General features: G+C 38.7%; 1 protein-coding gene across 5 annotated transcripts in view; it reads right to left on the bottom strand.

Annotated features, from left to right (window-relative positions):
* pip5k1cb (phosphatidylinositol-4-phosphate 5-kinase, type I, gamma b) overlaps window positions 1-12,967 on the bottom strand; it is a 33,737-nt gene that overhangs the window by 2,569 nt on the left and 18,201 nt on the right. The window contains exons 6-18 of one of the 5 annotated variants that reach the window (XM_060869395.1): window positions 11,296-11,448; window positions 9,962-10,261; window positions 9,543-9,745; window positions 8,629-8,712; window positions 7,878-7,926; window positions 6,652-6,736; window positions 5,743-5,904; window positions 5,498-5,630; window positions 5,139-5,174; window positions 4,839-5,009; window positions 3,191-3,500; window positions 532-606; window positions 90-173 (exon numbers count right to left, since the gene is read on the bottom strand). In XM_060869395.1, coding sequence (XP_060725378.1) covers window positions 90-173; window positions 532-606; window positions 3,191-3,500; window positions 4,839-5,009; window positions 5,139-5,174; window positions 5,498-5,630; window positions 5,743-5,904; window positions 6,652-6,736; window positions 7,878-7,926; window positions 8,629-8,712; window positions 9,543-9,745; window positions 9,962-10,261; window positions 11,296-11,448 — 1,845 coding nt within the window. Of the gene's footprint in view, window positions 1-89; window positions 177-531; window positions 607-2,600; window positions 2,636-3,190; window positions 3,501-4,838; window positions 5,010-5,138; window positions 5,175-5,497; window positions 5,631-5,742; window positions 5,905-6,651; window positions 6,737-7,877; window positions 7,927-8,628; window positions 8,713-9,542; window positions 9,746-9,961; window positions 10,262-11,295; window positions 11,449-12,967 lie in introns of all 5 variants that reach the window. The other 4 variants (XM_060869387.1, XM_060869402.1, XM_060869409.1 and 1 more) reach the window with 4 other exon arrangements.

A 12,967-nucleotide genomic window follows, 5' to 3' on the forward strand; every position in this document is an offset into this window, starting at 1 on the left:
AAAGACGAACAGGAAGTCTCTGTCCGTGAGGATCCAGAGTGAGAGTCGTGTAGGCTTTGGGGAAATTTCAGCTGGAATCCCACACTTACTGCCTCACTCTCTCCATCAGATACAGGCTGAGACTCGGAGCGATGGTGGAGGGGGGAATAAACCCAGCTCCTGTCCTCTGGAGGCTGCTGTTCCACCACCAACACAACAGCAGGGGGCGTCACAGAGGGAGGCGCACACAGACAGATGGCCACGCAGCACGGACAGCATGAGAGAAAGACAGATAAAGAGACGAGAGTGCGACAGATAGAGAAAGAAAACGCATGAGGTGATTTACATAAACATTTATTCAGGAACCTTTACATCACTATAATTAAAACTAGGGCTCTTTGTTTGCTGAACAAAAGAGAAACCTGATCACATAAAGCAGAAGGGTTATTATGTACTGTAAACAAACATCTAGACTGATGGGTGTGGTGATGAAGACGCTACGGATCAGCTGCTAGAGCTACGGCTAATCTCACTGCATTTTAGTTCACTTACAAAGTCATCGTAGCTCGAGGTGAGCTTGCGTCTGTGAGAGACAGGGGAATACACCCAGTATCTCCCCTCGGCATACTGGTCACACACAAACACACACAGTGGGAGTGTTGAAGGTTTACAGCAAAAAGAGGACAGGGCAAATCAGTAGAAAATGACAGGTGAGTAATAGACATTAAGTAATGATGAAGGTAAGTTAAAGCTTTTAGATTTTTACAAAAGCCCAGGAACAAAAACTACAAGACCAAGTATGGGGTTATGCTTGCATGACAAAGAAATAAATAAAAAATTAAAAAAATTAGTAGTGAAAAATAAACCTGATAAAAGGAAGCCGTTAGCTGTTTCGAGGAGGAAAATATACAGCATTCATCACCGTTAGCTTCCGTTAGCTAGACTTTTGCTAACAAGAGATGAAGGAGGCAAGTTGAATGTAAGCATTAACTCCTGTCGTTCTTTTACCAATCTCTCTTTATTCGTCTGTCTTGAAATTAATATGAAAAAAAAAAAACGTGAAAAAGTGAAAGTTCCTGAAGGCGAAACATAAATATTAAGTCTTTTTACAGACTTCATTAAATCTGATGATTACATGGTTTTGTATGCTAAATAACACACACACACACACACACACACACACACACACATTATATATATATATAAATGAAGATAAGTTAAATATATACATATGTGTGTGTGTGTGTGTGTAATAAAAAATAATGTAGTAAAACATGGACAAATCCGATCAAATCGGGACTAATTTTAATCATGACACAGCAAAACACAAAACCCAGTTCTTGGCATGGCATTAGAATGGAGCAGAAGTGCTTTAACACCTGCTACACATCAGACAGACAGAGACAGAGACGGGGGGGCGGGGGGTGGGGGGCAGAGAAAACAGCAGAAAGCAAGAGTAAGAAGAGAAAGAGAGAGAGAGAACAGCAGAAAGCAAGAGTAAGAAAAGAGAGAGATGAGTCTGTTGTGAGCACTAGATAGTAGTAATAATGAGAAGACAAACTCCTTATTATTATTGATCACAGAGTCTATATATGTGCATCACTTCCTTTCCAGCAAGTTCGCTTTTCCACTAGACGGATCTGATTAGTCTCTAGTCTGAAAAAGCAGAAAAGCTTAGTTTTCAGATCTCTCCTGTATTGTTGTAGCAAGGGGTGAAAATGATAAATGCTCCAGCAGAACCGTTGACGTTGGCACCTCTATGGACACAATCCTGCACCCCTCTGTGTGAAGATGTTGAGATATGGGGAAATCATGCGCCTCATTTCTGCTACTGATAGACTATTTGTATTTATTTGGGAGCAGTGATTGTATGTAGTGTGTGAAGTGTGTAATGTGTGAATGGGATGCTGATGAAAGCAGACACAAACAGTGAGTGAAACAAAAAGACAGATGGACCGTGACTGGTTCAGGTGCTGGATTGAGTCTCACAGATAAAACTATGAAGCCAGTTGTGGGAAGGTTTTCATCAAACAACGTTTTCATCCCTCTCTCTCTCTCTCTCTCTCTCTCTCTCTCTCTCTATCTCTCTCTCTCTATCTCTCTCTATCTTTCTCTCTCTCCCTCCCTCCCTCTCTCTCTCTCACACACACACACACACACACCTGATTTATTAAAAGTCTTTAAGTAGAAACGTGTAATTAGCCCACACCAAAAGGGTCTTTGTATAATTGTATCTTACATAAAACCAAAGCCAATAAGACTTCCAATTTTGTCCACATCTCAATTTATATGCAATTTGCACACATTTTCTAGCATTTTTAGGGTTCTGTGGAAATGGGATACAATATACAGATAGTATATTTGTGAAAGACTGTTTCTGCCATTTGAAGAAAAACAAAACCTTAGTTAAATTAAAGTTATTGAAATTATGTCTCAGGTTTTCTGTTCAGTTTTTCTTCCAAGACATTTTTTACTACATTCTCCTACTAAGTCACCTCCAAAAATATCTTTAAGCACATATTTATATATGATATATTTAGATGGAATTTTAATAAATCAGGGCCTGTATGAGTATAATTGTGTAATTTGGAGTATAATGCATGCTGACACACAGTTTTTACCTTCACAGTTCCACCACATCATCCAAGCTGCTTCTCTGTGGAACATGTAACTTGGTTACTTTTCCCTCTTTGTATAAATGCACATTTCCACAGAGGTTCCAGGTCTTAAATAAACAGTTCAGGAACTACCCTGGAGTTTTACTGAGACATTGTCACAAAGCAGCTTTACAGAATCTAGTTATAAAATGTAAATTAATATTTATCCCAAATGAGCCAGGAGCAGCATGCCTCTGAAAGTTTAGATGCCATCATCCTGTTTCTGTATGTTTTCTCCATGTTCTGCATTAATGTTTAATGGGTTGCTAAACAAACAGAGAGTAATAGCTTGCATTTGACCAGTCAGTGATGTTCAGGCAAGCTCATTACTGTAAGCAATAAACGGTTCACAATAAAGTACATACTTCAGAGCAGGAACTAAAAATAATTACTAACTGTTCTTCTAACAGAAATCTCCATTCTAGTGGAAGCACATGAGTTTCTTTTATAAAGGTTCCTGTGGTGAAAACAAACCTAATGTGCTGTTATTATCACTGGCTAAACAAGCCATCACACCCAGTCAAATGCCAACCCAGGTGCACAAAAAGACTTACGAAATAGATATCGGTGATTGGCACAACCTCCTCATCCACAGATGACTGACTGAGGGATTGGGATTGGGGTCTGCCTAGCGTGGAGCTCAGAGCCAGTGTATCCGGAACTCCTGACTTCGGGGCGGCTGATGCTTCTGCCTCGGTGCCTGTTTCCACGGTGACATCCTCCAGAGAGACGGTTGCCGGTGGTGATGCAGGTGGAAGGAGATCTGCTGCCTGTGGCTGGCCGACTGTCTCTGGGATGATGTCGTCCAGAATTTCAGTCTCTCTGATTTCTGGCAGGGAGAACACATCTGCTTCCCCCGGCACACTGGGACACACGGACACACATAACACAAGTGATAAGCTTCAGCACAATCATTTTCCAATACATTAAAACCAGCTGATGTTGAGTCACAATTGCATCTGCATCATACCAATATCACAATTGATCAAAAATATTAGAGATTAGATAACAGGAAACATGTCAAAGCTCAGAGAAGGGAGAAAAAATTGAGTGTGAATTTAGACAAAAAGTTACAAATTTAAAAGTTACAAATTTAGACATAAGTTCAGTGGGCTTGTATTTGTAATTTCTTACACATGCTGAATTAAAAGGCAAGGGGCAATGAGATAAAGGCAACAGAAGAGAGTAAAGTTAGCGTGCATGTCTTCCTGTGCAGTGCGTTAACAGCAGGAGAGGAGACTGCAGGCAGATGGCTGATTGAGCTTTCAGCAGCAGTGCACATGAAAGCCCTCAGGACCATATGCTCGTCTGGTCTCACCTCCCACTCTCCTGAAGCCTATTCTCTAATTCCCCAAACACAGAAACACTCGACGTAACAACAGGTCATGACTGAATGTGGTTAATATTAGAGGAACTGAATAAAGGTGTTTAGAACATACTGATGAAGAATGAAGAAAATTCCACCTGTTTCCAACAAATAATAGAGTTGTTTTGGGTCACATGAGAAGCAGTGATAGTACCCTGAATTTTAAAAAATGCAAGCTTTTTAAATGCCTGATTAAGATCATTTTATCACGTAATTGGACAAAAAAATTTTAATGCAGCACTAAATGGCACTTTTTTCATTTCGGTCACACACTTTTTTGGTGTTTCTATAAAAACAAACAAATAAAAAAATGCTAATTTAGTAAGAAATGCATAATAGTGCTCAAGTAGTTAGCTATCTACAGTATATAGCTATCATAGCCAAGCAAGAAGAAAAAGAAAAAGACAATTTAAAATGTTTCTTTAAACGTAACACTAGTGATATTGGATTCTGAGAAATCATTTCATGGCTGAATTACTGAAATCTCACTCATGCTGTCCTGTGACGAATTTGAGCTAGATTACTAGCAGTTGCTGATGTGGCTAGTGACTTTAGAGACCTTAAGCTACTACTAAAGAAGGATTTGAGTATTTGGGAACAAAGCCAAATTCATATTCCTAGATCCTGGGATTTATTTAATATGAGTATTAGTGGTGGTTGAGTTAAGGGAACAGAGAGATGCTTGAATTGGAATTCTACAGAATTAACACAGAGCAGCTTGTGATCCAGAGGTAGAGGACAGAATTATTAGACGCATGCAGAGAAAAACGGTGAATATGACGAGTCTTTTAGGGTAAGGAGCAGTGAAGGGTGTAATGTGTACAGTATATGCTCACTCGCTCTCTCCAGGAGGTGGTGTACAGGAGATCACACACTCCTTCTCAGTGTCAAACTCTGCTTTCTGCTCCATGACTGGATCTTCTTTCTCCTGCTCATCTTCTGTCTCTCTCTTAAACTCTACCTGCACTGTGATAGTCTGCTGGTCCTCCTCATGGACATCAACCAACCTGAGCACCAGAAAACACGCGCACACACACACACACACACACACACACACACACACACACTCTTACCAAACAAATACCCATCTTCAAAAAAAAAATTCTCCCTTACAGCTTTGTTATTTCTCAACTCACCTTCCATCGCTGTCTTTTAGAGACATGGTTTGTCTCCTGACAAGTCAGATGGTTGTCAATAAGACCAAAAAAAAAGGAAAAAAAAAAGGAGTCAGAGAGTCAGGATATTTTATTTCAACTAAGCAGCTGTTTTACACAGTAAAGTGTTTGTTATGTTTAACTGGTTTAAATGTGAAATGTGCAAAACATTTTCCTAGACACAACAATCAAGTCCTTACCCTAAACAATGCTTGCATGAGCAGCTAAGGCAGCCACTGTTGTGTGTAAATGATAGTAGAAGCTAAACCGAACTAAAAACGTCGACCTGTTTTGCTAAAGTTTTGGAAACAGTGTGAAAGGAGAATGAATGGAGTGAATACCTGTAACGAGGGTGCTCTGCTGTTTCAGAAGGAGATCGCTCTGGGATCGATATGGACGTGTTGGATGACAGCGTGGTGGCAACTGAGGCTGTTGTGGCCTCCTCAAATGATGGAGGAGTACATGGATGCAGTCCTGAGAAAAACAACGAGGAACACAGAATTTATATTAAAACCTATCCGATCCGCCACCAACATAGGAAAAGAATCCAAGTGTACAATGAGTGAAAGACTGATACGCAACCTACCGTCGTTCTCGAGCGCAGGAAAGCTATGTGCTCCTCTCAGGTCATAGATGTGGTGGTCTCTCTCTGAAGGAAGTTGACTGGCTGACCAGGCTGCCCCAGGCCCGCTATGCTTGGGCACTGTCAGAGCACTGCGACTCTTCTTTGAGGGAGAGGACTTCAGTGCTGAAGTGAATAATTGATGAATTAATAAAGTGTAAAAAAAAGCTTATATTTAACACTTGTCTTTTAGCACTGCTGCATGATTGTGTAGACCTAAAGTGCTTTACAGATGATGAATGACCATCTCTAACGTTCGTTTCCAAGAAGTGGGTGAAGCAGAAATGCCAAGTAAACACAAGAATCAGTGGCTGAGCAGACTCGACCCTAAAAAAACAAAATGCTGTGTGTTGGAGATGAGCACACTTCTGCCCTGCTTTAATTTAAATAGCTGGGAACATTTGAGGTCACTGCCACTGAAAAATGAAATAAGAAGTAACCACCTTGTCCACCATGAGTTTCCAAAACTCATTTTTACCAGGACTTCAGTGATTGTGCGCTATACGAAGATTAAATAGCTAAAGAATGCATTAGTTATCATTCAAACCACCTTTGTGTGTTTATTCTAATCAGAAGCAGGACAATCACACTATTGTTTGCTTGCATGTCTAATAGCAATATACAACCACTGCCTTACCACACCTTGGTTTTTATAACAATTATGTAGGAATGTGTTATTAAAACACTGTAAATCGCAAAGGATCACACTTCAAACAACAATAAACCCAATATTTAATGTCTACATTTTTTAATTCACTTGAATTCAAAATTCTTTGACCCTTAATAGTATTTAGTGTATATTGTATATCCTGTGTGATGTTAGTGGTTTAAATACATGATGATGAAATGTGTTGCATTTTGTAGAGTTCTTACAGGAGCTCTTCTTGAATACTGTAGAACTCATGAACTTGTAGAACCGGTCAGCATAGAAGTTTGGCCTATGCACGGATACTGTATCCTACGGAGACAGAGGAAAGAGCTGACATAAAGAGAGCGACATAGCAGAGGAGAAATGACAGTTAAAGAAAACAGAAGGTTGTCAGTGAAAAGAAACACTCATTCAGGCCACAAAATGATCTATCTGCAAGATTTGGTGAAAAACTAGACCCAACAGATCTGTATCTAAGATCCATGTGTGCTTCAGATCATCTTTAGCAGCCCAGTGTTCTTCTTGTTATTCACAGATACATGAGCCCAGAGAGTGGGATTACCCAGCAGGGCACCATGCCATCCAGATGGTGTCTGGATTTAATAATTTACCTTCACAGCCAGGAGACAGACAGGGACCGCCTGCTGACATCCAGTATTACAGTAACTACTGCATTGTGCTTTTATGTACTGTAAACCTATACTGTAGTCTCCTTAAGCACAGCAGTAACAAACACTGAAGTTTTTACTGGCTACGAAAACAAAAACTAAGGTGTTGCATACGTCTAAAAAGATGCTTTTATTCTGCCTACATATTAAATGCCTACATTAACTTCCGTAAGTACATTACAGTAGATTATATAACGTATACATAAAGACAATTATTCTTTCTGACTTTCTTAAATAAAAGATAAACTCTCAGTTACAGGGTTCAACACAGCAGTTAAACAAAACAGACCTCAAAAATCTTGTAATCAATAATGAGTAGCTACTGTTTGTTAAGCACATTAGGTCAGTTTGTACTTGTTGCTTATGTAATTATCAAGTATTGTCAGGTTCAGATGTGTGTTCTTTCAAATTGTAATGACTTTTTTTTCAAATTAGTTTTGCTCTAATTAATACTATTAAATAATCCACATAAGTTCCTGCATAATATGCTTAAGTATTGAATTATTCATTATTACGAAAACAAGCTCGTTTAAAAGTTTACAAGGCAGTTAATACTATATTTGCCACATTATTGAACAGAGCCTCTGCCTTATTCGATGTTTTCTATTGTCAACAAGTTTGATTATTAATGGATATTTCTCCTGAAAAAAAGAGATGGACTCTTTTCACACACAAAGACTCTGATCTGCATTAGAGGAAGTGCTGCAGTAGATAGAATACAGCAATAAAACAGTACTGCAGAAGCTGCAAACTCAAAATGGGCTCATTTCTCATACACTTACTCCATCATGGACCAGTGCTTTCCACGTATGCTCCAGCTTCTTAATGAGTCTGCAAAGATAAACACAAGTTTTACTGAGACGCTGCTTGCCAGTGCCAGCCAGGACCAGAAATGCTAATTCAATACAGGACTGTGTTTTTTTCTCCCTCGCTTTCACAGCAATTATGTAAGAGTATGTTTTACACAAGATGACACCATACCCTGCAGGACAGCTCATGAATGTCAAGATATATTATGTTAGATAAAGACAAGTTACATACTACTGTATGTGGATAATCCTAGAGACCGGGACAAAGTGCGGACTTTTTTTTTTTTAAATATCACAAAAATGAAGCACTGGAAAGCAACGATGAATGACCCTTTGGAAATAAAGTGCTTAAACTGATGCACATTGACATGATTCTATTTTAATACTGTGTGTTTGTTTCCTGTATCTGGGCATCCCTGTATGCTTCTACTCCTCATACAGTGAATGCTAGGATGCTGTCGTACATTTAAAGTATATTATAGTATATTTTGGCCAAAACAATTAAGATAAAGCTTGTGAATTTTGATGATTCTGTACTATCCAATAGGATTCAGGACTTGAGCATGAGAATATGTATTTATAAGGATTTCAGAAGCACTTAACAGATAAACCTTCAAATCAGCCTGCAGTTGACAATGTAAACAAGACTGGAAACAGAAAACTAGCACACATGATGAATCATGGGACATTTTAGATGTCTGGGAAAAGGGTGGATATAGTGTACCTGTAAGACTGCAGAATGTCTATAATGCCAATAAAGAGCAGCAGCCTCTCGCCTTTCCCACTCACTGCTGGGATTCCCCCCATTCTGTGACATAAGAGAGAAAAGGAAACAGATGGCTCATCTGTTACATAGTACCATTATATCCTTCATATTATATCATCCACCTTAAAGTTCCTCCTTATAAATCAACGTTTACTAAAATCCCATTAATGACAAAACCAAACCCTTAATGGCCATAAATATGTTCTTACAACAACACGTATTGTCTAAATACCTCTTTTCTGACCCAAACTATGAATTATACTGTGACCTTCAGGATGGATCTGAGTTCTCCTCCCTCGCTGACTGTACAGAGATCCTCCCGGCATGATATTTTTTATGTTACTGCTTGTAGCAGCTCACTAAAAAGATAATGTTAAGCACCTAACCAGGATAGTTGGGTGGCTTTAATCATATATTCATTCTTTTTTCAGTTCTGAATTATTGGCACCCTTCAATAGAATATGCAAAAATGATTGTATCAGATTTTCCAGTCTAAACCCATTTACCTTACCCTACAATGGCATTTTCACCCAAAACATGTGTCACAAATTTTGACATTCAAACTAAATGCACACAACCACAATATAATATTTGAAATAATTGCTTGCATTCTTGTGTGTCTTTGACCAAAATGACTGTCCTTTTTTTGTGAAAATCACATGGATATTAATCAGAGACAGAACACCAGAAAGGCCTTTTTAATTCTGCACACCAGCAGCTGGGATGCTTTAGGGCTGTTTGTGGCTGGTGAAGATCGATGGCTTCATAGTAAGACCTGGATGACTCTGCCAGAGGGTTAACACTTGTTGTACATAGATTTTTAAAAAATATTCTAACTCTAAATGTGTGCGAGTTTGGTTGAGTGTGCTTACGTGTCCTCTGTGTCAATGTCTCCACATGTAGCTCCTCCCTGTATGGACTCCATTGCTGTGGAGTAAAGTGCTCGCTGGGCTGCAGGCTTCTTCTCATCACTGCTGCTCTGAGAACCCTCTGTCTGCTGCTCACGCTCAGCCTGGTCCACATTGTGGACACCCAGGAGCAGGCTGTAATCCATGATCTTAAAGCTTTCTAACACCTACACACACACACACACACACACACACACACACACACACTATAAAGTTTCCTTCATATAGCTTGGTAATGTAGACCAACACACACACAAGCACACACACAAGCACACACACAAGCACACACACAAGCACACACACAAGCACACACACAAGCACACACACAACCACACACACAACCACACACACAACCACACACACAACCACACACAGTCACTAACCAGGCAGTCCCTCTGCAGGGTCTTGACCAAGGCGTTGTAAGTGTCTGTGTCCAGCAGTAATCCATCAGGCACTTCTTGCATAAAGTCCAGGTCTTTAAAGGTAGGCTTGGTTTTCTCTCTCTCTTTCTTGGATGCTCTGCGCTTGTATGTGGAGCCCTTCAAGTCAAACTTCAGGTGCATGCGGAAGACACGTGGCAGAACGTTGTTCATTACCACGATCCGGATGTTCTTCCCACCAGACTGTATGCAGTACAACCCAAAGAATTTGGGGAGCAGCGTCCGAGGGTTCTGGTTTAGATTCTGAAAAAGATGTAAGGTGAAGGAAAATGTGTAAAAGCAATGGAATGGAAGGTAATGCAAAGGAAGAGAAGGAAATTAAAGAAACACAAGGGAAATAAAAGAGGGAACCAAAGGCAAGAGGAGAGGAGAGGAGAGGAGAGAAGAGAAGAGAAGAGAAGAACCCTAACCCTAGTTAATCGTTTGCTCTAATAAAATGCACACTCCCAGCTCAGTTAACACCTCACACGGTCGAGGCACCAGAGTACCAAGGCCACGCTAATGCTTCTTAATGACATGCTGGGAAAAAGTCCAGGTCAGAAAGAGTTGTGGAAGCTTCTTGCTTTGCAGAGTTACATGCTTCATAGTGAGTCATTTGCTGCCACCCACTCGTTTATTCACTTCAAAGAATTCAACTCCCACTCGATTAGATCCAGTCTGGTCAGTGGAAGAGCCAAGGCGAGAACGTAAACAGCAGACTGTAGCTGATTACAGGACGTTAAAAGAACAGTGTAGAACAGCGCTCAGTGCAAAACATCTGTATTGCAAATGACCAGAGTGCAGATCCAATACATTCAATTATTCAAATGAGTCTAAAAACTGTGTAGTATTAAACCCTATATTTAATATCACTCATCATAATAATAATAATGTAGCTATTGTGTGTGCAAAATATTACTGACATAATATACTGTACTATTCTAATGTACTGAAAAATTAGAATCGCCTAAAAGTCGGACAAACTGGAATCTTTCTTTATGGCAATAAAGAACATGATATACACACTAGATTAGATTAGATTAGATTAGATTCAACTTTATTGTCATTACACATGTACAAGTACAAGGCAACGAAATGCAGTTTAGGTCTAACCAGAGTGCAATAGTAGCAAGTGCATATACAGTTTTTACAAGATTTAAATAAGTTAAATAAAGTGGTTATATGGAAGTGATTTACAGATGTGTGTGTACTATGAACATAATATACAGATATACAGACAGCAAGTAGCATAGGGTTCACTGCAGAAACAGAAAGGTAAGAAGTGGTTATAAACTCACCATATAGTACCCAGGGAGCAGTTTCTGCAGAAACTCCGCCTCTTTATGCTGCACAGTTTTGATGATGAACTCGTCATCACGGGTAACATAGAAGATGGATCCACTAGCACCGGGGTTTGACAGCTCGATCAGGGGCTCGTTACATAAAGAGTACTATAGAGAGATGGAAACAACACTGTAAATTTTATTTTAATGTAATTTGGGAATACGTTTTGTAGACCAGGAGAACGAGTAAACCTCAGAGCGCTGAATAAAAACATTAGTTATGTCCTGAGAATAAAAACTCGCTACACTGACTGCACACTTTTTTCTTCTCCTTCACTAATAATTATTACTAATAATGATACTAATTAATTAGTTCTTAATAATAATACTAATTAATTACTTAATTAATACTAACCTATTAAAACGAATAATAATAATTACTAATATTAAATCTGTACTATGGAACGATTATAACAATTTTAGCAATATTAATTACAAACAAATAAAAAAGGACACATTTATACTATTAGTACATAAAGCAACAGGTTAGAAAAAAAAAGATTTTTAACCCTTTAGGTCTTTGAACCAGTGAAGACTTGCGTGTTATTACTTTGATAACATTCCACACACACACACACACACACACACACACACACACACACACACACACACACACACACACACACACACACAAACACAAACAGCATTGCACTCTGCATCCTCACGGTCATAACAAGTGTATCATAATATTTTTATAACAGTTCATTGTGTGTTTTACTTTCTGGTAATATAACCCTGTATGGAAACATAGCAGAAAAGGCTGTGTGTGTGTGTGTGTGTGTGTGTGTGTCTTGTCCTGGAAGGCTATGTAGAGTTTTATTTTCAACTCTTCTCTAGAATGTATCATTAGAGCAATAAACACTGAAGCTGTGTAGTTCAGGTCTTTTTCTATTCTCTCGTCTCTCTGGACACGACTGCAGGATATGTCGCCTCAGCACTGACAGCGGTGGTGCATGAATCTATAAGAACTGTGTTATCACCACCAATGTGCCACAGCAATCGCTTACCACTTCGCACGATTGGAATCTAAACATCACTTTTTATATGGTTGAATTCTGTGGTTGATTCATTTTCCATACCAGCAGCTCTATAAGTCAGCTATAAGCTTTATATTCATTCGCTCCATCTAATACGTATGACTGCGCTCCACAAAATCTGTGACTAATATTTAGCTAATACAATATTTAAAAAACTTACAAACCGTTGATATGGTGCATTTTTATGGAGTCTGTCACGACTAAGACCTGGGCAACTTTCTGTAGCTTTGCAGCTTTTCTTGGTAAAATGACAAGTGTAATAACATAAATAAATAAATAAATAATAAAAATGAATGAAAGAACAATAATGCAGGAAAAAAAGTGTTTCTAGGTCTTACAATGTAATACAAACTAACCTGATATGATATTCTACAAAATCAAATTAAATATCAACAAAAATGATGTGTTGTTCATTAATAAATATATATATATATATATATATATATATATATATATATATATATATATATATATATATATATATATATATATATATTATTATTGACAAACTGGTATAAGAGCAAGAAAACACTCTGCTATAATAGGAAAATAATCAACCTCAGTGTGAACTGTAGCAACTTGGCTTCCCG

The sequence above is a fragment of the Tachysurus vachellii genome, chromosome 1, assembly GCF_030014155.1.
Source record: "Tachysurus vachellii isolate PV-2020 chromosome 1, HZAU_Pvac_v1, whole genome shotgun sequence".
Taxonomy (NCBI): domain Eukaryota; kingdom Metazoa; phylum Chordata; class Actinopteri; order Siluriformes; family Bagridae; genus Tachysurus; species Tachysurus vachellii.